Source organism: Ascaphus truei, chromosome 6 (genome assembly GCF_040206685.1).
Source record: "Ascaphus truei isolate aAscTru1 chromosome 6, aAscTru1.hap1, whole genome shotgun sequence".
Taxonomy (NCBI): Eukaryota; Metazoa; Chordata; class Amphibia; order Anura; family Ascaphidae; genus Ascaphus; species Ascaphus truei.
This window is the reverse complement of record NC_134488.1, coordinates 136,310,153-136,336,502: the sequence shown is the minus strand read 5'-3', so window position 1 is coordinate 136,336,502 and position 26,350 is coordinate 136,310,153. Positions and strand designations below refer to the sequence as shown.

At 54.3% G+C, this 26,350-nt stretch overlaps 1 protein-coding gene across 1 annotated transcript in view; it reads left to right on the top strand.

Moving 5' to 3' along the window:
- PHLDB3 (pleckstrin homology like domain family B member 3) overlaps positions 1 to 26,350 on the top strand; it is a 112,243-nt gene that overhangs the window by 8,005 nt on the left and 77,888 nt on the right. Inside the window, exons 2-4 of the mRNA XM_075606431.1 lie at positions 21,612 to 21,749; positions 23,219 to 23,347; positions 24,783 to 24,938. Of these exons, the coding sequence (XP_075462546.1) occupies positions 21,618 to 21,749; positions 23,219 to 23,347; positions 24,783 to 24,938 (417 nt within the window). The 5' untranslated portion in view covers positions 21,612 to 21,617. The remainder of the gene's footprint in view (positions 1 to 21,611; positions 21,750 to 23,218; positions 23,348 to 24,782; positions 24,939 to 26,350) is intronic.

Below are 26,350 nucleotides of genomic sequence, written 5' to 3'. Positions count from 1 at the left end.
AACACCTTCCACACACATTTACACACTGATACACCCCGACACCTTCCATACACATTTACACACAGTTATACACCAACACCTTCCATACACATTTACACATTGATACACACCAACACCTCCCAAACACATTTACACACTGATACACCCTGACACCTTCCATACACATTTACACACAGTTATACACCAACACCTTCCATACACATTTACACATTGATACACTCCGACACCTTCCACACACATTTACACACTGATACACACCAACCCCTTCCACACACATTTACACACTGATACACACCGACACCTTCCACACACATTTACACACTGATACACACCGACACCTTCCATACACATTTACACACTGATACACACCGACACCTTCCATACACATTTACACACTGATACACACTGACACCTTCCATACACATTTACACACTGTTACACACTGACACATTCCATACACATTTACACACTGATACACACCGACACCTTCCATACACATTTACACAGTGATACACACCGACACCTTCCATACACATTTACACACAGTTATACACCAACACCTTCCATACACATTTACACACTGATACACACCAACACCTTCCACACACATTTACACACTGATACACACCGACACCTTCCATACACATTTACACACCGATACACCCCGACACCTTCCATACACATTTACACACTGGTACACACCAACACCTTCCACACACATTTACACACTGATACACACCAACACCTTCCATACACATTTACACACTGATACACCCCGACACCTTCCATACACATTTACACACTGATACACCCTGACACCTTCCACACACATTTACACACTGATACACCCCGACACCTTCCATACACATTTACACACTGATACACCCCGACACATTCCACACACATTTACACACTGATACACACCAACACCTTCCACACACATTTACACACTGATACACCCCGACACCTTCCATACACATTTACACACTGATACACACTGACACCTTCCACACACATTTACACAATGTTACACACTGACACCTTCCATACACATTTACACACTGATACACACCGACACCTTCCACACACATTTACACACCGATACACCCCGACACCTTCCATACACATTTACACACTGATACACACCGACACCTTCCACACACATTTACACACCGATACACCCCGGCACCTTCCACACACATTTACACACTGATACACTCCGACACCTTCCATACACATTTACACACTGATACACTCCGACACCTTCCATACACATTTACACACTGATACACTCCGACACCTTCCATACACATTTACACACTGATACACTCCGACACCTTCCATACACATTTACACACTGATACACACCAACACCTTCCACACACATTTACACATTGATACACACCGACACCTTCCACACACATTTACACACTGATACACACCGACACCTTCCACACACATATACACAATGTTACACACTGACACCTTCCATACACATTTACACACTGATACACCCCGACACCTTCCATACACATTTACACACTGATACACACCGACACCTTCCGTACACATTTACACAATGTTACACACTGACACCTTCCATACACATTTACACACTGATCCACACCAACACCTTCCACACACATTTACACACTGGTACACACCGACACCTTCCACACACATTTACACACTGATACACACCGACACCTTCCATACACATTTACACATTGATACACACCGACACCTTCCATACACATTTACACATTGATACACACCGACACCTTCCATACACATTTACACACTAATACACACCAACACCTTCCATACACATTTACACAATGTTACACACTGACACATTCCACACACATTTACACACTGACACTGGGATGTTAGTCATTAAACTGTGATAGTGCTGATCAGGACAGTATCGAGGTCACATGATTAACCCCCTTACCCTGACACCTTCCATACACATTTACACACTGATACACACCGAGACCTTCCATACACATTTACACACTGGTACACCCTGACACCTTCCATACACATTTACACACTGATACACACCGAGACCTTCCATACACATTTACACATTGATACACACCGACACCTTCCACACACATTTACACACTAATACACACCAACACCTTCCATACACATTTACACACCGATACACCCCGACACCTTCCATACACATTTACACACTGATACACACCAACACCTTCCACACACATTTACACACTGATACACACCAACACCTTCCATACACATTTACACACCGATACACACCGACACCTTCCACACACATATACACAATGTTAAACACTGACACCTTCCATACACATTTACACACTTACACACCAACACCTTCCATACACATTTACACACTGGTACACACCGACACCTTCCATACACATTTACACACTGATACACACCGAGACCTTCCACACACATTTACACACTGATACACACCAACACCTTCCATACACATTTACACACTGATACACACCGAGACCTTCCATACACATTTACACATTGATACACACCGACACCTTCCACACACATTTACACACTAATACACACCAACACCTTCCATACACATTTACACACCGATACACCCCGACACCTTCCATACACATTTACACACTGATACACACCAACACCTTCCACACACATTTACACACTGATACACACCAACACCTTCCATACACATTTACACACCGATACACACCGACACCTTCCACACACATATACACAATGTTACACACTGACACCTTCCATACACATTTACACACTTACACACCAACACCTTCCATACACATTTACACACTGGTACACACCGACACCTTCCACACATTTACACACTGATACACACCAACACCTTCCATACACATTTACACACTGATACACACCGACACCTTCCATACACATTTACACACATTGATACACACCGACACCTTCCACACACATTTACACACTAATACACACCAACACCTTCCATACACATTTACACACCGATACACCCCGACACCTTCCATACACATTTACACACTGATACACACCAACACCTTCCACACACATTTACACACTGATACACACCGACACCTTCCACACACATATACACAATGTTACACACTGACACCTTCCATACACATTTACACACTGATACACACCAACACCTTCCATACACATTTACACACTGGTACACACTGACACCTTCCATACACATTTACACACTGATACACACCAACACCTTCCATACACATTTACACACTGATACACACCGAGACCTTCCATACACATTTACACATTGATACACACCGACACCTTCCACACACATTTACACACTAATACACACCAACACCTTCCATACACATTTACACACCGATACACCCCGACACCTTCCATACACATTTACACACTGATACACACCAACACCTTCCACACACATTTACACACTGATACACACCAACACCTTCCATACACATTTACACACCGATACACACCAACACCTTCCATACACATTTACACACTGATACACACCAACACCTTCCACACACATTTACACACCGATACACCCCGACGCCTTCCATACACATTTACACACTGATACACCCCGACACCTTCCACACACATTTACACACTGATACACACCAACACCTTCCATACACATTTACACACTGATACACACCGACACCTTCCACACACATTTACACACTGATACACACCAACACCTTCCACACACATTTACACACTGATACACACCAACACCTTCCACACACATTTACACACTGATACACACCAACACCTTCCACACACATTTACACACTGATACACACCGACACCTTCCACACACATTTACACACTGATACACCCCGACACCTTCCATACACATTTACACACTGATACACACCAACACCTTCCACACACATTTACACACTGATACACACCAACACCTTCCACACACATTTACACACTGATACACACCAACACCTTCCACACACATTTACACACTGATACACACCGACACCTTCCACACACATTTACACACTGATACACACCGACACCTTCCACACATTTACACACTGATACACACCAACACCTTCCACACACATTTACACACTGATACACACCGACACCTTCCATACACATTTACACACTGATACACACCAACACCTTCCACACACATTTACACACTGATACACACCAACACCTTCCACACACATTTACACACAGTTATATACCAACACCTTACACACACATTTACACACTGATACACACCAACACCTTCCACACACATTTACACACTGATACACACCAACACCTTCCACACACATTTACACGCTGATACACACCGACACCTTCCATACACATTTACACACCGATACACCCCGACACCTTCCATACACATTTACACACTGATACACCCCGACACCTTCCATACACATTTACACACTGATACACACCAACACCTTCCACACACATTTACACACTGATACACACCAACACCTTCCACACACATTTACACACAGTTATATACCAACACCTTACACACACATTTACACACTGATACACACCAACACCTTCCACACACATTTACACACTGATACACACCAACACCTTCCACACACATTTACACGCTGATACACACCGACACCTTCCATACACATTTACACACCGATACACCCCGACACCTTCCACACACATTTACACACTGATACACACCGACACCTTCCATACACATTTACACACTGGTACACACCAACACCTTCCACACACATTTACACACTGATACACACCGACACCTTCCACACACATTTACACACTGATACACCCCGACACCTTCCACACACATTTACACACTGATACACACCGACACCTTCCACACACATTTACACACCGATACACCCCGACACCTTCCATACACATTTACACACTGACACACCCCGACACCTTCCATACACATTTACACACTGGTACACACCAACACCTTCCACACACATTTACACGCTGATACACACCGACACCTGCCACACACATTTACACACCGATACACCCCGACACCTTCCATACACATTTACACACTGACACACACCAACACCTTCCACACACATTTACACACCGATACACCCCGACACCTTCCACACACATTTACACACTGATACACACCAACACCTTCCACACACATTTACACACTGATACACACCGACACCTTCCACACACATTTACACACTGATACACCCCGACACCTTCCACACACATTTACACACTGATACACACCGACACCTTCCACACACATTTACACACCGATACACCCCGACACCTTCCATACACATTTACACACTGACACACCCCGACACCTTCCATACACATTTACACACTGGTACACACCAACACCTTCCACACACATTTACACGCTGATACACACCGACACCTGCCACACACATTTACACACCGATACACCCCGACACCTTCCATACACATTTACACACTGACACACACCAACACCTTCCACACACATTTACACACCGATACACCCCGACACCTTCCACACACATTTACACACTGATACACACCGAGACCTTCCACACACATTTACACACTGATACACCCTGACACCTTCCACACACATTTACACACCGATACACCCCGACACCTTCCACACACATTTACACACTGATACACACTGAGACCTTCCACACACATTTACACACAGTTATATACAACACCTTCCACACACATTTACACACTGATACACCCTGACACCTTCCACACACATTTACACACAGTTATACACCAACACCTTCCACACACATTTACACACTGATACACACCGACACCTTCCATACACATTTACACACCGATACACCCCGACACCTTCCACACACATTTACACACCGATACACCCCGACACCTTCCACACACATTTACACACTGATACACACCGACACCTTCCACACACATTTACACACCGATACACCCCGACACCTTCCACACACATTTACACACTGATACACACCAACACCTTCCACACACATTTACACACTGATACACACCGACACCTTCCATACACATTTACACACCGATACACCCCGACACCTTCCACACACATTTACACACCGATACACCCCGACACCTTCCACACACATTTACACACTGATACACACCGACACCTTCCACACACATTTACACACCGATACACCCCGACACCTTCCACACACATTTACACACCGATACACACCGACACCTTCCACACACATTTACACACTGATACACACCAACACCTTCCACACACATTTACACACCGATACACCCCGACACCTTCCACACACATTTACACACTGATACACACCGACACCTTCCACACACATTTACACACTGATACACACCAACACCTTCCACACACATTTACACACTGATACACACCGACACCTTCCATACACATTTACACACCGATACACCCCGACACCTTCCACACACATTTACACACCGATACACCCCGACACCTTCCACACACATTTACACACCGATACACCCCGGCACCTTCCACACACATTTACACACTGATACACTCCGACACCTTCCACACACATTTACACACCGATACACCCCGACACCTTCCACACACATTTACACACCGATACACACCGACACCTTCCACACACATTTACACACTGATACACCCCGACACCTTCCACACACATTTACACACTGATACACCCCGACACCTTCCACACACATTTACACACTGACACTGGGATGTTACTCATTAAACTGCGATAGTGCTGATCAGGACAGTATCGAGGTCACATGATTAACCCCCTTACCCTGACACCTTCCATACACATTTACACACCGATACACCCCGACACCTTCCACACACATTTACACACCGATACACACCGACACCTTCCACACACATTTACACACTGATACACCCCGACACCTTCCACACACATTTACACACAGTTATACACTGACACCTTCCACACACATTTATATACTGATACACACCAAAACCTTCCACACACATTTACACACTGATACACCCCGACACCTTCCACACACATTTATACACTGATACACACCGACACCTTCCATACACATTTACACACTTACACACCGACACCTTCCACACACATTTACACACAGTTATACACTGACACCTTCCACACACATTTATATACTGATACACATTTACACACTTACACACCGACACCTTCCACACACATTTACACACAGTTATACACTGACACCTTCCACACACATTTATATACTGATACACACCAACACCATCCACACACATTTACACACTGATACACACCAACACCTTCCACACACATTTACACACTGATACACCCCGACACCTTCCATTCACATTTACACACGGATACACCCCGACACCTTCCATACACATTTACACACTGATACACACCGACACCTTCCACACACATTTACACACTGATACACACCGACACCTTCCACACACATTTACACACTGATACACACCGACACCTTCCATACACATTTACACACTGGTACACACAACACCTTCCACACACATTTACACACTGATACACACCGACACCTTCCATACACATTTACACACTGGTACACACCGACACATTCCGTACACATTTACACAATGTTACACACTGACACCTTCCATACACATTTACACACTGATACACACCGACACATTCCACACACATTTACACACTGATACACACCGACACCTTCCATACACATTTACACACTGATACACCCCGACACCTTCCACACACATTTACACACTGATACACCCCGACACCTTCCACACACATTTACACACTGATACACACCAACACCTTCCACACACATTTATACACTGATACACACCGACACCTTCCATACACATTTACACACTTACACACCGACACCTTCCACACACATTTACACACAGTTATACACTGACACCTTCCACACACATTTATACACTGATACACCCCGACACCTTCCATACACATTTACACACTGATACACCCCGACACCTTCCACACACATTTACACACTGATACACCCCGACACCTTCCACACACATTTACACACTGATACACACCAACACCTTCCACACACATTTATACACTGATACACACCGACACCTTCCATACACATTTACACACTTACACACCGACACCTTCCACACACATTTACACACAGTTATACACTGACACCTTCCACACACATTTATACACTGATACACCCCGACACCTTCCACACACATTTACACACTGATACACCCCGACACCTTCCACACACATTTACACACTGACACTGGGATGTTACTCATTAAACTGCGATAGTGCTGATCAGGACAGTATCGAGGTCACATGATTAACCCCCTTGCCCTTCTCACTGTCGGTGGTATACACAGACCCCTGCTGCATATACAGAGATACAATCTCACACGTGCCTGTATATTGTAATATAATGACTGATCCGTATAAGCCCGCTGCCCCTCCCGTCTGCACAGACACGGCCGCTGATTGTTCTCCGTGGCTGGACCGGCGTGGGTGTTATCGCTGGGAAAACAAAGTAACTTAACACAAAGGGACACACCGGGGCTGCCACAGAGAGACAGACACAAAGGGACACACCGGGGCTGCTACAGAGAGACAGCCACAAAGGGACACACCGGGGCTGCTACAGAGAGACAGACACAAAGGGACACACCGGGGCTGCCACAGAGAGACAGACACAAAGGGACACACCGGGGCTGCCACAGAGAGACAGACACAAAGGGACACACCGGGGCTGCCACAGAGAGACAGACACAAAGGGACACACCGGGGCTGCCACAGAGAGACAGACACAAAGGGACACACCGGGGCTGCCACAGAGAGACAGACACAAAGGGACACACCGGGGCTGCCACAGAGAGACAGACACAAAGGGACACACCGGGGCTGCCACAGAGAGACAGACACAAAGGGACACACCGGGGCTGCTACAGAGAGACAGCCACAAAGGGACACACCGGGGCTGCTACAGAGAGACAGACACAAAGGGACACACCGGGGCTGCCACAGAGAGACAGACACAAAGGGACACACCGGGGCTGCCACAGAGAGACAGACACAAAGGGACACACCGGGGCTGCCACAGAGAGACAGACACAAAGGGACACACCGGGGCTGCCACAGAGAGACAGACACAAAGGGACACACCGGGGCTGCCACAGAGAGACAGACACAAAGGGACACACCGGGGCTGCCACAGAGAGACAGACACAAAGGGACACACCGGGGCTGCCACAGTGAGACAGACACAAAGGGACACACCGGGGCTGCCACAGAGAGACAGACACAAAGGGACACACCGGGGCTGCTACAGAGAGACAGTTACAGGCAAAGCTGCGTGCGTGTGCCCAGCGCTCTGCACACAACCACGAATGGGGGAGCACAGGGGCGCGCGGAGCAGGCTGCAGGAGGTCAGTGCGGAGTGTCTGTCCCCCCTCTCATACTGTGCATGTATTAGACAGGACTGGCCTTTGCTGCAGGAGGTCAGTGCGGAGTATCTGTCTCCCCTCTCATACTTTGCATGTATTAGACAGGACTGGCCTTTGCTGCAGGAGGTCAGTGCAGAGTATCTGTCTCCCCTCTCATACTGTGCATGTATTAGACAGGACTGGCCTTTGCTGCAGGAGGTTAGTGCGGAGTATCTGTCTCCCCTCTCATACTGTGCATGTATTAGACAGGACTGGCCTTTGCTGCAGGAGGTCAGTGCGGAGTGTCTGTCCCCCCTCTCATACTGTGCATGTATTAGACAGGACTGGCCTTTGCTGCAGGAGGTCAGTGCGGAGTATCTGTCTCCCCTCTCATACTTTGCATGTATTAGACAGGACTGGCCTTTGCTGCAGGAGGTCAGTGCGGAGTGTCTGTCCCCCCTCTCATACTTTGCATGTATTAGACAGGACTGGCCTTTGCTGCAGGAGGTCAGTGCGGAGTATCTGTCTCCCCTCTCATACTTTGCATGTATTAGACAGGACTGGCCTTTGCTGCAGGAGGTCAGTGCGGAGTATCTGTCTCCCCTCATACTGTGCATGTATTAGACAGGACTGGCCTTTGCTGCAGGAGGTCAGTGCGGAGTATCTGTCTCCCCTCTCATACTGTGCATGTATTAGACAGGACTGGCCTTTGCTGCAGGAGGTCAGTGCGGAGTATCTGTCTCCCCTCTCATACTGTGCATGTATTAGACAGGACTGGCCTTTGCTGCAGGAGGTCAGTGCGGAGTGTCTGTCCTCCCTCTCATATTGTGCATGTATTAGACAGGACTGGCCTTTGCTGCAGGAGGTCAGTGCGGAGTATCTGTCTCCCCTCTCATACTGTGCATGTATTAGACAGGACTGGCCTTTGCTGCAGGAGGTCAGTGCGGAGTGTCTGTTCACCCTCTCATACTGTGCATGTATTAGACAGGATTGGCCTTTGCTGCAGGAGGTCAGTGCGGAGTGTCTGTCCCCCCTCTCATACTGTGCATGTATTAGACAGGACTGGCCTTTGCTGCAGGAGGTCAGTGCGGAGTATCTGTCCCCCCTCTCATACTGTGCATGTATTAGACAGGACTGGCCTTTGCTGCAGGAGGTCAGTGCGGAGTGTCTGTCCCCCCTGTCATACTGTGCATGTATTAGACAGGACTGGCCTTTGCTACAGGAGGTCAGTGCGGAGTGTCTGTCCCCCCTCTCATACTGTGCATGTATTAGACAGGACTGGCCTTTGCTGCAGGAGGTCAGTGCGGAGTGTCTGTCCCCCCTCTCATACTGTGCATGTATTAGACAGGACTGGCCTTTGCTGCAGGAGGTCAGTGCGGAGTGTCTGTCCCCCCTCTCATACTGTGCATGTATTAGACAGGACTGGCCTTTGCTGCAGGAGGTCAGTGCGGAGTGTCTGTCCCCCCTCTCATACTGTGCATGTATTAGACAGGACTTGTCTTTGCTGCAGGAGTTCAGTGCGGAGTATCTGTCCCCCCTCTCATACTGTGCATGTATTAGACAGGACTGGCCTTTGCTGCAGGAGGTCAGTGCGGAGTATCTGTCTCCCCTCTCATACTGTGCATGTATTAGACAGGACTGGCCTTTGCTGCAGGAGGTCAGTGCGGAGTATCTGTCTCCCCTCTCATACTGTGCATGTATTAGACAGGACTGGCCTTTGCTGCAGGAGGTCAGTGCGGAGTATCTGTCTCCCCTCTCATACTTTGCATGTATTAGACAGGACTGGCCTTTGCTGCAGGAGGTCAGTGCGGAGTATCTGTCTCCCCTCTCATACTGTGCATGTATTAGACAGGACTAGCCTTTGCTGCAGGAGGTCAGTGCGGAGTGTCTGTCCCCCCTGTCATACTGTGCATGTATTAGACAGGACTGGCCTTTGCTACAGGAGGTCAGTGCGGAGTGTCTGTCCCCCCTCTCATACTGTGCATGTATTAGACAGGACTGGCCTTTGCTGCAGGAGGTCAGTGCGGAGTGTCTGTCCCCCCTCTCATACTGTGCATGTATTAGACAGGACTGGCCTTTGCTGCAGGAGGTCAGTGCGGAGTGTCTGTCCCCCCTCTCATACTGTGCATGTATTAGACAGGACTTGTCTTTGCTGCAGGAGTTTAGTGCGGAGTATCTGTCCCCCCTCTCATACTGTGCATGTATTAGACAGGACTGGCCTTTGCTGCAGGAGGTCAGTGCGGAGTATCTGTCTCCCCTCTCATACTGTGCATGTATTAGACAGGACTGGCCTTTGCTGCAGGAGGTCAGTGCGGAGTATCTGTCTCCCCTCTCATACTTTGCATGTATTAGACAGGACTGGCCTTTGCTGCAGGAGGTCAGTGCGGAGTATCTGTCTCCCCTCTCATACTGTGCATGTATTAGACAGGACTGGCCTTTGCTGCAGGAGGTCAGTGCGGAGTATCTGTCTCCCCTCTCATACTTTGCATGTATTAGACAGGACTGGCCTTTGCTGCAGGAGGTCAGTGCGGAGTATCTGTCTCCCCTCTCATACTGTGCATGTATTAGACAGGACTGGCCTTTGCTGCAGGAGGTCAGTGCGGAGTATCTGTCTCCCCTCTCATACTGTGCATGTATTAGACAGGACTGGCCTTTGCTGCAGGAGGTCAGTGCGGAGTATCTGTCTCCCCTCTCATACTTTGCATGTATTAGACAGGACTGGCCTTTGCTTTCCGGTGGCAGCTCGTCAGTAGGTCAGTGCAGAGTATCTGTCTCCCCTCTCATACTTGTCATGTATTAGACAGGACTGGCCTTTGCTTTCTGTAGGTCAGTAGGTCAGTGCAGAGTATCTGTCTCCCCTCTCATACTGTGCATGTATTAGACAGGACTGGCCTTTGCTTTCCCGTAGCAGCTCGTCAGTAGGTCAGTGCAGAGTATCTGTCTCCCCTCTCATACTTTGCATGTATTAGACAGGACTGGCCTTTGCTTTCCCGTAGCTGCTCGTCAGAAGCACTTTCAGAGATGGGTTACCTCGCCTGCCTCACACTCCCAGCTGGTTAGGGCAGTTAGTGGGAAGATAACACACGTGTGTGTACTTTGTAGCTGACACACCTCAGCCTCACACTCACTCGCTCGGTACCTTTATTCCCCGGGAGAGGTGGATCAGCGCTCCGATCTCACCGGTACCGTTATGCCCGGGAGAGGTGGATCAGCGCTCTGATCTCACCGGTACCGCTATTCCCCGGGAGAGGTGGATCAGCGCTCCGATCTCACCGGTACCATTATTCCCCGGGAGAGGTGGATCAGCGCTCCGATCTCACCGGTACCATTATTCCCCGGGAGAGGTGGATCAGCGCTCCGATCTCACCGGTACCGTTATTCCCGGGAGAGGTGGATCAGCGCTCCGATCTCACCGGTACCGTTATTCCCCGGGAGAGGTGGATCAGCGCTCCGATCTCACCGGTACCGTTATTCCCCGGGAGAGGGGGATCAGCGCTCCGATCTCACCGGTACCGTTATTCCCCGGGAGAGGTGGATCAGCGCTCTGATCTCACCGGTACCGTTATTCCCCGGGAGAGGTGGATCAGCGCTCCGATCTCACCGGTACCGTTATTCCCCGGGAGAGGTGGATCAGCGCTCCGATCTCACCGGTACCGTTATTCCCCGGGAGAGGTGGATCAGCGCTCCGATCTCACCGGTACCATTATTCCCCGGGAGAGGTGGATCAGCGCTCCGATCTCACCGGTACCATTATTCCCCGGGAGAGGTGGATCAGCGCTCCGATCTCACCGGTACCGTTATTCCCCGGGAGAGGTGGATCAGCGCTCCGATCTCACCGGTACCATTATTCCCCGGGAGAGGTGGATCAGCGCTCCGATCTCACCGGTACCGTTATTCCCCGGGAGAGGTGGATCAGCGCTCCGATCTCACCGGTACCGTTATTCCCCGGAGAGGTGGATCAGCGCTCCGATCTCACCGGTACCGTTATTCCCCGGGAGAGGTGGATCAGCGCTCCGATCTCACCGGTACCATTATTCCCCGGGAGAGGTGGATCAGCGCTCCGATCTCACCGGTACCGTTATTCCCCGGGAGAGGTGGATCAGCGCTCCGATCTCACCGGTACCATTATTCCCCGGGAGAGGTGGATCAGGGCTCCGATCTCACCGGTACCGTTATTCCCCGGGAGAGGTGGATCAGCGCTCCGATCTCACCGGTACCGTTATTCCCGGGAGAGGTGGATCACCGCTCCGATCTCACCGGTACCGTTATTCCCCGGGAGAGGTGGATCACCGCTCCGATCTCACCGGTACCGCTATTCCCCGGAGAGGTGGATCAGCGCTCCGATCTCACCGGTACCGTTATTCCCCGGGAGAGGTGGATCAGCGCTCCGATCTCACCGGTACCGTTATTCCCCGGGAGAGGTGGATCAGCGCTCCGATCTCACCGGTACCGTTATTCCCCGGAGAGGTGGATCAGCGCTCCGATCTCACCGGTACCGTTATTCCGTGGGAGAGGTGGATCAGCGCTCCGATCTCACCGGTACCGTTATTCCCGGGAGAGGTGGATCACCGCTCCGATCTCACCGGTACCGTTATTCCCGGGAGAGGTGGATCAGCGCTCCGATCTCACCGGTACCGTTATTCCCGGGAGAGGTGGATCAGCGCTCCGATCTCACCGGTACCATTATTCCCCGGGAGAGGTGGATCAGGGCTCCGATCTCACCGGTACCGTTATTCCCCGGGAGAGGTGGATCAGCGCTCCGATCTCACCGGTACCGTTATTCCCGGGAGAGGTGGATCACCGCTCCGATCTCACCGGTACCGTTATTCCCCGGGAGAGGTGGATCACCGCTCCGATCTCACCGGTACCGCTATTCCCCGGAGAGGTGGATCAGCGCTCCGATCTCACCGGTACCGTTATTCCCCGGGAGAGGTGGATCAGCGCTCCGATCTCACCGGTACCGTTATTCCCCGGGAGAGGTGGATCAGCGCTCCGATCTCACCGGTACCGTTATTCCCCGGAGAGGTGGATCAGCGCTCCGATCTCACCGGTACCGTTATTCCGTGGGAGAGGTGGATCAGCGCTCCGATCTCACCGGTACCGTTATTCCCGGGAGAGGTGGATCACCGCTCCGATCTCACCGGTACCGTTATTCCCGGGAGAGGTGGATCAGCGCTCCGATCTCACCGGTACCGTTATTCCCGGGAGAGGTGGATCAGCGCTCCGATCTCACCGGTACCGTTATTCCCGGGAGAGGTGGATCAGCGCTCCGATCTCACCGGTACCGTTATTCCCCGGGAGAGGTGGATCACCGCTCCGATCTCACCGGTACCGTTATTCCCCGGGAGAGGTGGATCAGCGCTCCGATCTCACCGGTACCGTTATTCCCCGGGAGAGGTGGATCAGCGCTCCGATCTCACCGGTACCGCTATTCCCCGGAGAGGTGGATCACCGCTCCGATCTCACCGGTACCGTTATTCCCCGGGAGAGGTGGATCAGCGCTCCGATCTCACCGGTACCGTTATTCCCGGGAGAGGTGGATCAGCGCTCCGATCTCACCGGTACCGTTATTCCCGGGAGAGGTGGATCAGCGCTCCGATCTCACCGGTACCGTTATTCCCCGGGAGAGGTGGATCAGCGCTCCGATCTCACCGGTACCGTTATTCCCGGGAGAGGTGGATCAGCGCTCCGATCTCACCGGTACCGTTATTCCCGGGAGAGGTGGATCACCGCTCCGATCTCACCGGTACCGTTATTCCCCGGGAGAGGTGGATCAGCGCTCCGATCTCACCGGTACCGCTATTCCCCGGAGAGGTGGATCAGCGCTCCGATCTCACCGGTACCGTTATTCCCGGGAGAGCTGGATCAGCGCTCCGATCTCACCGGTACCTTTATTCCCCGGGAGAGGTGGATCAGCGCTCCGATCTCACCGGTACCGTTATTCCCCGGGAGAGGTGGATCAGCGCTCCGATCTCACCGGTACCGTTATTCCCCGGGAGAGGTGGATCAGCGCTCCGATCTCACCGGTACCGTTATTCCCGGGAGAGGTGGATCAGCGCTCCGATCTCACCGGTACCGTTATTCCCGGGAGAGGTGGATCAGCGCTCCGATCTCACCGGTACCGTTATTCCCGGGAGAGGTGGATCACCGCTCCGATCTCACCGGTACCGTTATTCCCCGGGAGAGGTGGATCAGCGCTCCGATCTCACCGGTACCGTTATTCCCAGGAGAGGTGGATCAGCGCTCCGATCTCACCGGTACCGTTATTCCCCGGGAGAGGTGGATCAGCGCTCCGATCTCACCGGTACCGTTATTCCCCGGGAGAGGTGGATCAGCGCTCCGATCTCACCGGTACCGTTATTCCCGGGAGAGGTGGATCAGCGCTCCGATCTCACCGGTACCGTTATTCCCGGGAGAGGTGGATCAGCGCTCCGATCTCACCAGTACCGTTATTCCCCGGGAGAGGTGGATCACCGCTCCGATCTCACCGGTACCGTTATTCCCGGGAGAGGTGGATCAGCGCTCCGATCTCACCGGTACCGTTATTCCCCGGGAGAGGTGGATCAGCGCTCCGATCTCACCGGTACCGTTATTCCCCGGGAGAGGTGGATCAGCGCTCCGATCTCACCGGTACCGTTATTCCCGGGAGAGGTGGATCACCGCTCTGATCTCACCGGTACCGTTATTCCCCGGGAGAGGTGGATCAGCGCTCCGATCTCACCGGTACCGTTATTCCCGGGAGAGGTGGATCACCGCTCCGATCTCACCGGTACCGTTATTCCCGGGAGAGGTGGATCAGCGCTCCGATCTCACCGGTACCGTTATTCCCGGGAGAGGTGGATCAGCGCTCCGATCTCACCGGTACCGTTATTCCCGGGAGAGGTGGATCAGCGCTCCGATCTCACCGGTACCGTTATTCCCCGGGAGAGGTGGATCACCGCTCCGATCTCACCGGTACCGTTATTCCCCGGGAGAGGTGGATCAGCGCTCCGATCTCACCGGTACCGTTATTCCCCGGGAGAGGTGGATCAGCGCTCCGATCTCACCGGTACCGCTATTCCCCGGAGAGGTGGATCACCGCTCCGATCTCACCGGTACCGTTATTCCCCGGGAGAGGTGGATCAGCGCTCCGATCTCACCGGTACCGTTATTCCCGGGAGAGGTGGATCAGCGCTCCGATCTCACCGGTACCGTTATTCCCGGGAGAGGTGGATCAGCGCTCCGATCTCACCGGTACCGTTATTCCCCGGGAGAGGTGGATCAGCGCTCCGATCTCACCGGTACCGTTATTCCCGGGAGAGGTGGATCAGCGCTCCGATCTCACCGGTACCGTTATTCCCGGGAGAGGTGGATCACCGCTCCGATCTCACCGGTACCGTTATTCCCCGGGAGAGGTGGATCAGCGCTCCGATCTCACCGGTACCGCTATTCCCCGGAGAGGTGGATCAGCGCTCCGATCTCACCGGTACCGTTATTCCCGGGAGAGCTGGATCAGCGCTCCGATCTCACCGGTACCTTTATTCCCCGGGAGAGGTGGATCAGCGCTCCGATCTCACCGGTACCGTTATTCCCCGGGAGAGGTGGATCAGCGCTCCGATCTCACCGGTACCGTTATTCCCCGGGAGAGGTGGATCAGCGCTCCGATCTCACCGGTACCGTTATTCCCGGGAGAGGTGGATCAGCGCTCCGATCTCACCGGTACCGTTATTCCCGGGAGAGGTGGATCAGCGCTCCGATCTCACCGGTACCGTTATTCCCGGGAGAGGTGGATCACCGCTCCGATCTCACCGGTACCGTTATTCCCCGGGAGAGGTGGATCAGCGCTCCGATCTCACCGGTACCGTTATTCCCAGGAGAGGTGGATCAGCGCTCCGATCTCACCGGTACCGTTATTCCCCGGGAGAGGTGGATCAGCGCTCCGATCTCACCGGTACCGTTATTCCCCGGGAGAGGTGGATCAGCGCTCCGATCTCACCGGTACCGTTATTCCCGGGAGAGGTGGATCAGCGCTCCGATCTCACCGGTACCGTTATTCCCGGGAGAGGTGGATCAGCGCTCCGATCTCACCGGTACCGTTATTCCCCGGGAGAGGTGGATCACCGCTCCGATCTCACCGGTACCGTTATTCCCGGGAGAGGTGGATCAGCGCTCCGATCTCACCGGTACCGTTATTCCCCGGGAGAGGTGGATCAGCGCTCCGATCTCACCGGTACCGTTATTCCCGGGAGAGGTGGATCACCGCTCTGATCTCACCGGTACCGTTATTCCCCGGGAGAGGTGGATCAGCGCTCCGATCTCACCGGTACCGTTATTCCCCGGGAGAGGTGGATCAGCGCTCCGATCTCACCGGTACCGTTATTCCCCGGGAGAGGTGGATCAGCGCTCCGATCTCACCGGTACCGTTATTCCCCGGGAGAGGTGGATCACCGCTCCGATCTCACCGGTACCGTTATTCCCCAGGAGAGATGGATCAGCGCTCCGATCTCACCGGTACCGTTATTCCCAGGAGAGGTGGATCAGCGCTCCGATCTCACCGGTACCGTTATTCCCCGGGAGAGGTGGATCAGCGCTCCGATCTCACCGGTACCGTTATTCCCCGGGAGAGGTGGATCAGCGCTCCGATCTCACCGGTACCGTTATTCCCCGGGAGAGGTGGATCAGCGCTCCGATCTCACCGGTACCGTTATTCCCCGGGAGAGATGGATCAGCGCTCCGATCTCACCGGTACCGTTATTCCCCGGGAGAGGTGGATCACCGCTCCGATCTCACCGGTACCGTTATTCCCAGGAGAGGTGGATCAGCGCTCCGATCTCACCGGTACCGTTATTCCCCGGGAGAGGTGGATCACCGCTCCGATCTCACCGGTACCGTTATTCCCGGGAGAGGTGGATCAGCGCTCCGATCTCACCGGTACCGTTATTCCCCGGGAGAGGTGGATCAGCGCTCCGATCTCACCGGTACCGTTATTCCCCGGGAGAGGGGGATCAGCGCTCTGATCTCACCGGTACCGTTACTCCCCGGGAGAGGGGGATCAGCGCTCTGATCTCACCGGTACCGTTATTCCCCGGGAGAGGTGGATCAGCGCTCCGATCTCACCGGTACCGTTATTCCCGGGAGAGGTGGATCAGCGCTCCGATCTCACCGGTACCGTTATTCCCGGGAGAGGTGGATCAGCGCTCCGATCTCACCGGTACCGTTATTCCCCGGGAGAGGTGGATCAGCGCTCCGATCTCACCGGTACCGTTATTCCCGGGAGAGGTGGATCAGCGCTCCGATCTCACCGGTACCGTTATTCCCCGGGAGAGGTGGATCAGCGCTCCGATCTCACCGGTACCGTTATTCCCCGGGAGAGGTGGATCAGCGCTCCGATCTCACCGGTACCGTTATTCCCAGGAGAGGTGGATCAGCGCTCCGATCTCACCGGTACCGTTATTCCCGGGAGAGGTGGATCACCGCTCCGATCTCACCGGTACCGTTATTCCCAGGGAGATGGGGATCAGCGCTCCGATCTCACCGGTACCGTTATTCCCCGGGAGAGGTGGATCAGCGCTCCGATCTCACCGGTACCGTTATTCCCGGGAGAGGTGGATCAGCGCTCCGATCTCACCGGTACCGTTATTCCCGGGAGAGGTGGATCAGCGCTCCGATCTCACCGGTACCGTTATTCCCCGGGAGAGGTGGATCAGCGCTCCGATCTCACCGGTACCGTTATTCCCCGGGAGAGGTGGATCAGCGCTCCGATCTCACCGGTACCGTTATTCCCCGGGAGAGGTGGATCAGCGCTCCGATCTCACCGGTACCGTTACTCCCCGGGAGAGGTGGATCAGCGCTCCGATCTCACCAGTACCGTTATTCCCCGGGAGAGGTGGATCAGCGCTCCGATCTCACCGGTACCGTTATTCCCCGGGAGAGGTGGATCAGCGCTCCGATCTCACCGGTTTCCTGTATACACACAGGGCGCGCGTCCCAAACCCCAAACACACGGCTACCAGCGGCGCAGCGGGACCAAACGCCACACAATGTAACACCAAAGCCCGCACCCCCCGAACCTTAATGGGACCAGCTGTGGAGCTGCACCATACTCAGTCCCACTATGATCAGCCACTTCACCTTTTGTCCCAACATTGCCCCTTATTCCCTCTAGGGCAGGGGTAGCCAACAACAGGCCAGGTTTTCAGGATTCCCCTGCTTCAGCACAGGTGGCTCGAAGACTGAGCCACTTATTGAGCACCCTGTGCTGAAGCAGGGATATCCTGAAAACCTGACCTGCTGGTGGCCGTGAGGCCTGCAGTTTAGCACCCCTGCAGTAGATTGTAAGCTCTCCGGATCAGGGTTATTATTCTGTACCTGCGCCCGCGCTTATTTGCAAGTCCTCCTGTTCAGATGATATACGTAGCGCCCCCGCTGCGTAGCGCCCCCGCTGCGTAGCGCCCCCCCCCCCCCGCTGTGTAGCGCCCCCCCCCGCTGCGTAGCGCCCCCCCCCCGCTGCGCGGCGAATATGTCGGCGTTTTACAAACAAACGATAACGATAAAAATCCTGCTAGAAAAAAACGTGACTTTATGTATCAAGGAAACAAATCCCGTCGCGGTCGGTGGCGTTTGTGTCTGAGCGACAACCCAGGGGGACGGTGTGTTTCAGCGTCTTTTTTTAACATTGGCTTGAAGCAGGGTTCTCCTGAGCTGAACCTCATTCCTTTCAGCTCCGGGGACCCCCTGCTTCTGGAGAGATACACCTTCGGAGGGGGGGCCGGCAGCCGCTCGGCCAGCGGGGTTCAGGTAATGGCCGCGTTTCAACAGTTCCGTGCCCGGCGGGCCAATAGGAATCCGTGATGTCATCCGGTGCAGCTTCCTATTGGTCCATGTGACATGGGAGGTTGAAACCTTTGCAGAGATATCGGACCCCCTATGGAGGTAAGTAGGGGGTCCCCAAGGCTAAAGTGAATGGGCTTCGGCGCCGGAGACCCCCTGCCTCAAACATACAGTAAATAATAAAAAGCGCCTGAACCCGCTCCTTTAATGCACACAGCGCATCCGTTTGTGCCGCAGGTTCGGCCCGATACGTGTGCCGCAGGTTCGGCCCGATACGTGTGCCGCAGGTTCAGCCCGATACGTGTGCCGCAGGTTCGGCCCGATACGTGTGCCGCAGGTTCGGCCCGATACGTGTGCCGCAGGTTCGGCCCGATACGTGTGCCGCAGGTTCGGCCCGATACGTGTGCCGCAGGTTCGGCCCGATACGTGTGCCGCAGGTTCGGCCCGATACGTGTGCCGCAGGTTCGGCCCGATACGTGTGCCGCAGGTTCGGCCCGATACGTGTGCCGCAGGTTCGGCCCGATACGTGTGCCGCAGGTTCGGCCCGATACGTGTGCCGCAGGTTCGGCCCGATACGTGTGCCGCAGGTTCGGCCCGATACGACTGCCCCGGGTCTGAAGCATCAGAACCGGGTGCAGAACAAATACCGGCTTCTGCTGAGCTGGGAGAAGTCCAGTTACCGTCCCGAGCCTCTGGTACCGGGATCAGAAGGGACGCTGCTTGTGGGTCGGAGATATAGGGCTTTTCTGTGACTTCACTGGGATTTTCTGCGCTCTGGCGCCATCACACTTTTTTATAGAACAAGACCTGCTTCAGCGCAGGAGGTGCAGTCGAAGACTGAGCCACTGATTGAGCCACCTTTGCTTTAACAGGGATATCCTGAAAACCTGATCTGTTTGGGGGGGGAGAACTGGAGTTGAGCCTTTGACTTAAGGCAAAGTTATCAAAGATGTGACAAAATCACCCAAACTGCCCGAGGGTCCTTTCCCCAGCAGTAAAAGAGCTAACAGGGCAGGCTGAGGATCCCCGGGGGCGGGGCCGAGGATCCCTGGGGGCGGGGCCGAGGATCCCCATGGGCGGGGCCGAGGATCCCCGGGGGCGGGGCTGATGTTCCGCATGGGTGGGGCTCAGGTTCCCCAGGGGCGGAGCTGATTTTCTTCATGAGTAGGGCTACAACTCCCCTGGGGTGGTGCTGATGTTCCCCGGGGGCGTGGCTGATGTTCCCTGGGGGCGTGGCTGATGTTCCCCGGGGGCGTGGCTGATGTTCCCCAGGGTCGGGGCTGAGGCTCCTCATGGGCGGGCTTATCTCTGACCCAGTCTCTGTTTCCTCCCCCAGGTGGAGATGGAGTTGGCCCTGCTGGAAGGGGAGCTCAGCACAGAGAGGAAGGAGATGGACAGGGAGGAGGAGCTGATCCGAGCGCTGCACGGGCGCCTGGGAGAGGCGGAGAGGCGGTGGCAGGATGAGAGAGACAAGGTGACAGCACACACCTATCTACTCGGCACCGCCTCACTCAGCAGCTACTGCACCTACTGCACCCATTGCACTGCACTTACTGCACCCATTGCACTGCACTTACTGCACTGCACCTACTGCACCTACAGCTCTGCACTTACTTCACCTACTGCACTGCACTTACTGCACCTACAGCTCTGCACTTACTGCACCTACAGCTCTGCACCTACTGCACTGCACTTACTGCACCTACAGCACTGCACGTACTGCACCTACAGCACTGCACCTACAGCACTGCACCTACAGCACTGCACCTACAGCTCTGCACCTACAGCTCTGCACCTACAGCACCTACAGCTCTGCACCTACTGCACTCCACTTACTGCACCTACTGCACTGCACCTACAGCTCTGCACCTACTGCACCTACAGCACTGCACCTACAGCACTGCACCTACAGCACTGCACTTACTGCACCTACAGCTCTGCACCTACAGCTCTGCAGCTACTGCACCTACAGCACTGCACCTACAGCACTGCACTTACTGCTCTGCGTATTACAGGTACACACCGCTCTGCATATTACACATACACACCGCTCTGCATATTACACATACACACCGCTCTGCATATTACACATACACACCGCTCTGCATATTACACATACACGCCGCTCTGCATATTATACATACACACCGCTCTGCATATTACACATACACACCGCTCTGCATATTACAGATACACACCGCTCTGCATATTACACATACACACCGCTCTGCATATTACACATACACACCGCTCTGCATATTACACATACACACCGCTCTGCATATTACACATACACACCGCTCTGCATATTATATATACACACCGCTCTGCATATTACACATACACACCGCTCTGCATATTACAGATACACACCGCTCTGCATATTACAGACACACACCGCTCTGCGTATTACAGACACACACCGCTCGGCTTTGCCTCTCACCGCGCCCCACGCGTGGCTCAGCCTCACACCGCACCCCACGCGTGGCTCGGCCTCACACCACGCCCCACGTGTGGCTCCGTCTCACACCGCGCCCCACGCGTGGCTCAGCCTCACACCGCGCCCCACGCGTGGCTCAGCCTTACACCGCGCCCCACGCGTGGCTCAGCCTCACACCGCGCCCCACGTGTGGCTCCGCCTCACACCGCGCCCCACGCGTGGCCTGGCTCCGTCTCACGCCGCGCCCCACGCGTGGCCTGGCTCCGTCTCACACCGCGCCCCACGCGTGGCCTGGCTCCACCTCACACCGCGCCCCACGCGTGGCCTGGCTCCGCCTCACACCGCGCCCCACGCGCGGCCTGGCTCCATCTCACGCCACGCGTGGCCTGGCTCCGCCTCACGTCGCGCCCCACGCGTGGCTCTGTCTCACGCCGCGCCCCACGCGTGGCTCCGTCTCACGCCGCGCCCCACGCGTGTTTCCGTCTCACACCGTCCCCCCGCAGGATAAGCTCCGGCTGCAGGAGGAGAAGCGGAAGGTTCAGAATCTGGAGCGGACGATCTCGGAGCGTCGCGCTCAGCTGGACAAACAGCCGGAGAGTCTGCGGGAGCAGCTCCGGAAGGAGATACAGGAGGTGAGGAGGGTAGTCCCGAGACGCTCTGCAGGGTCCCGGGGCAGCCCTGAGACGCTCTGCAGGGTCCCGGGGCAGCCCTGAGACGCTCTGCAGGGTCCCGGGGCAGCCCTGAGACGCTCTGCAGGGTCCCGGGGCAGCCCTGAGACGCTCTGCAGGGTCCCGGGGCAGTCCTGAGACGCTCTGCAGGGTCCGGGGGTAGTCCCGAGACGCTCTGCAGGGTTCCGGGGCAGTCCCGAGACGCTCTGCAGGGTTCCGGAGGGCAACCCGGAGATGCTCTGCAGGGTCCGGGGGGCAGCCCTGAGACACTCTGCAGGGTCCCAGGCAGCCCTGAGACGCTCTGCAGGGTCCCGGGGCAGTCCCGAGATGCTCTGCAGGGTCCCGGGGCAGCCCTGAGACGCTCTGCAGGGTCCCGGGGCAGCCCTTAGACGCTCTGCAGGGTCCCGGGGCAGCCCTGAGGCGCTCTGCAGGGTCTGTCGGGCAGCCCTGAGATGCTCTGCAGGGTCCCGCTGGCAGCCTTGAGATGCTCTGCAGGTTGCTGCTGGCAGCCCTGAGACGCTCTGCAGGTTCCTGCTGGCAGCTCTGAGATGCTCTGCAAGGTCCTGCTGGCAGCCCTGAGACGCTCTGCAGGTTCCTGCTGGCAGCCCTGAGACGCTCTGCAGGATCCTGCTGGCAGCCCCGAGACTCTCTGCAGGGTCCTGCTGGCAGCCCTGAGACGCTCTGCAGGGTCCTGATGTCCGTGGGGTGGGGTCTTCCCCCAGATGATGGAGACTATGGATGGGGCTGGGAACCTGAGATGCTCTTCAGGGTTCCGCTGGCAGCCCTGAGATGCTCTGCAGGGTCCTGATGTCCGTGGGGTGGGGTCTTCCCCCAGATGATGGAGACTATGGATGGGGCTGGGAACCTGAGATGCTCTGCAGGGTCCTGATGTCTGTGGGGTGGGGTCTTCCCCAAGATGATGGAGACTATGGATGGGGCTGGGAACCTGAGATGCTCTGCAGGGTCCTGATGTCCGGGGGGTGGAGTCTTCCCCCAGATGATGGAGACTATGGATGGGGCTGGGAACCTGAGATGCTCTGCAGGGTCCTGATGTCCGGGGGTGGGGTCTTCCCCCAGATGATGGAGACTATGGATGGGGCTGGGAACCTGAGATGCTCTGCAGGGTCCTGATGTCCGTGGGGTGGGGTCTTCCCCCAGATGATGGAGACTATGGATGGGGCTGGGAACCTGAGATGCTCTGCAGGGTCCTGATGTCCGGGGGGTGGGGTCTTCCCCCAGATGATGGAGACTATGGATGGGGCTGGGAACCTGAGATGCTCTGCAGGGTCCTGATGTCCGGGGGTGGGGTCTTCCCCCAGATGATGGAGACTATGGATGGGGCTGGGAACCTGAGATGCTCTGCAGGGTCCTGATGTCCGGGGGTGGGGTCTTCCCCCAGATGATGGAGACTATGGACGGGGCTGGGAAGTCATTCGAGGACCTGGAGTTCCAGCAGCTGGAGAGGGAGAGCGGCAGAGAGGAGGAGCGGGAGGCGGCGTACCGGCGGGTGTCCCAGGACACGGCCCGGCATCAGAACGAGCTGAACCGGAGGAAGGTGAGAGGGGAGCCTGGCACTGCCGCTGCATGCAGTGTGTGTGTGGGGGGAGCCTGGCACTGTGTGTAATATGCAGTGTGTGTGTGTGGGGGGGAGCCTGGCACTGTGTGTAATACGCAGTGTGTGTGTGTGTGGGGGAGCCTGGCACTGTGTGTAATATGCAGTGTGTGTGTGGGGGAGCCTGGCACTGTGTGTAATACGCAGTGTGTGTGTGTGTGAGCCTGGCACTGTGTGTAATATGCAGTGTGTGTGTGTGGGGGAGCCTGGCACTGTGTGTAATACGCAGTGTGTGTGTGTGGGGGAGCCTGGCACTGTGTGTAATACGCAGTGTGTGTGTGTGTGTGGGAGCCTGGCACTGTGTGTAATATGCAGTGTGTGTGTGTGGGGGAGCCTGGCACTGTGTGTAATACGCAGTGTGTGTGTGTGTGTGTGTGGGGGGGAGCCTGGCACTGTGTGTAATATGCAGTGTGTGTTTTCTGAAGCCAGGGTCACGTTTGATGTGTGAATGTCTCCCGATAGCATTAACTCAGCTCCCTTTTAAATCACTCCAAGCCCTGTAATATTTCCTCCACTTTATTGGGAAAAGCAGCAGGGTACAGATACTTGTGGATGGTATGTAGTGGTGATTATTAGTTAGAAACCGGTAAAAAGAGATGGCTTCACCAAGGGGGATGAACAGAGAAGGTTCTTGTACTCACTGTCTCCAGGGTTGAAAAGGGAAGTGAGGTGCAGTGTGGGTAAAGGGAATAGTCTAGGGGCAGACTATCTCTGAACAAACAGGAGGGGGGGCAGACTAGCCCATTCTGGTGAGGATCTCAGAGACTGCAGTAGCAGCTCACTGATTCCATGCCCAGAGGCAGGAAATGCAACATTGTTGCAAGTTACACAGGCACAGTATGTGTGTGCAGGCTCCATGCAGCTGAGCGCTGGGGCTGAACACTACCCGGATTTGATCGGGTTCCTGAGGGTGGTAGGCCCCAGATGATTGGAGGTACCGGCATTCTTCACCTTCCTTCATTAGAGGTGCTGGCTTTGCGTGGCCGGTAAAGAATATCTTCTGGATGAAGGCCACAAAGTTGTTTTTGGTCTCTGGTTCCCTTTGTAGGTCGCAGAGGTGCGAAGTGAACCTAGAGATGGCATGTTCTCGATTGTTTGGGAAGCGCCTTCTTGGTGAACGGAATGGTAGCGGGTTCACCCAACTGCCTGGTCCGTCTTTGGAGAGCTCCTTGGTTGTTAACCTCGGGAATCCTCTATCTTCCCTCGATGGTGTTTGCTTGTCGTTGTCCCTTGTTGTCTGGAACGCTGTGCACCGTAGGTCATCGGTGCTTTTCTCTTGCACGAGAACATCTCCCCGTAATTTGGTGAAACGCTTTTGTGTCTTTTTGTTGACTGCCCTCAGGAGGTTGTTCTCT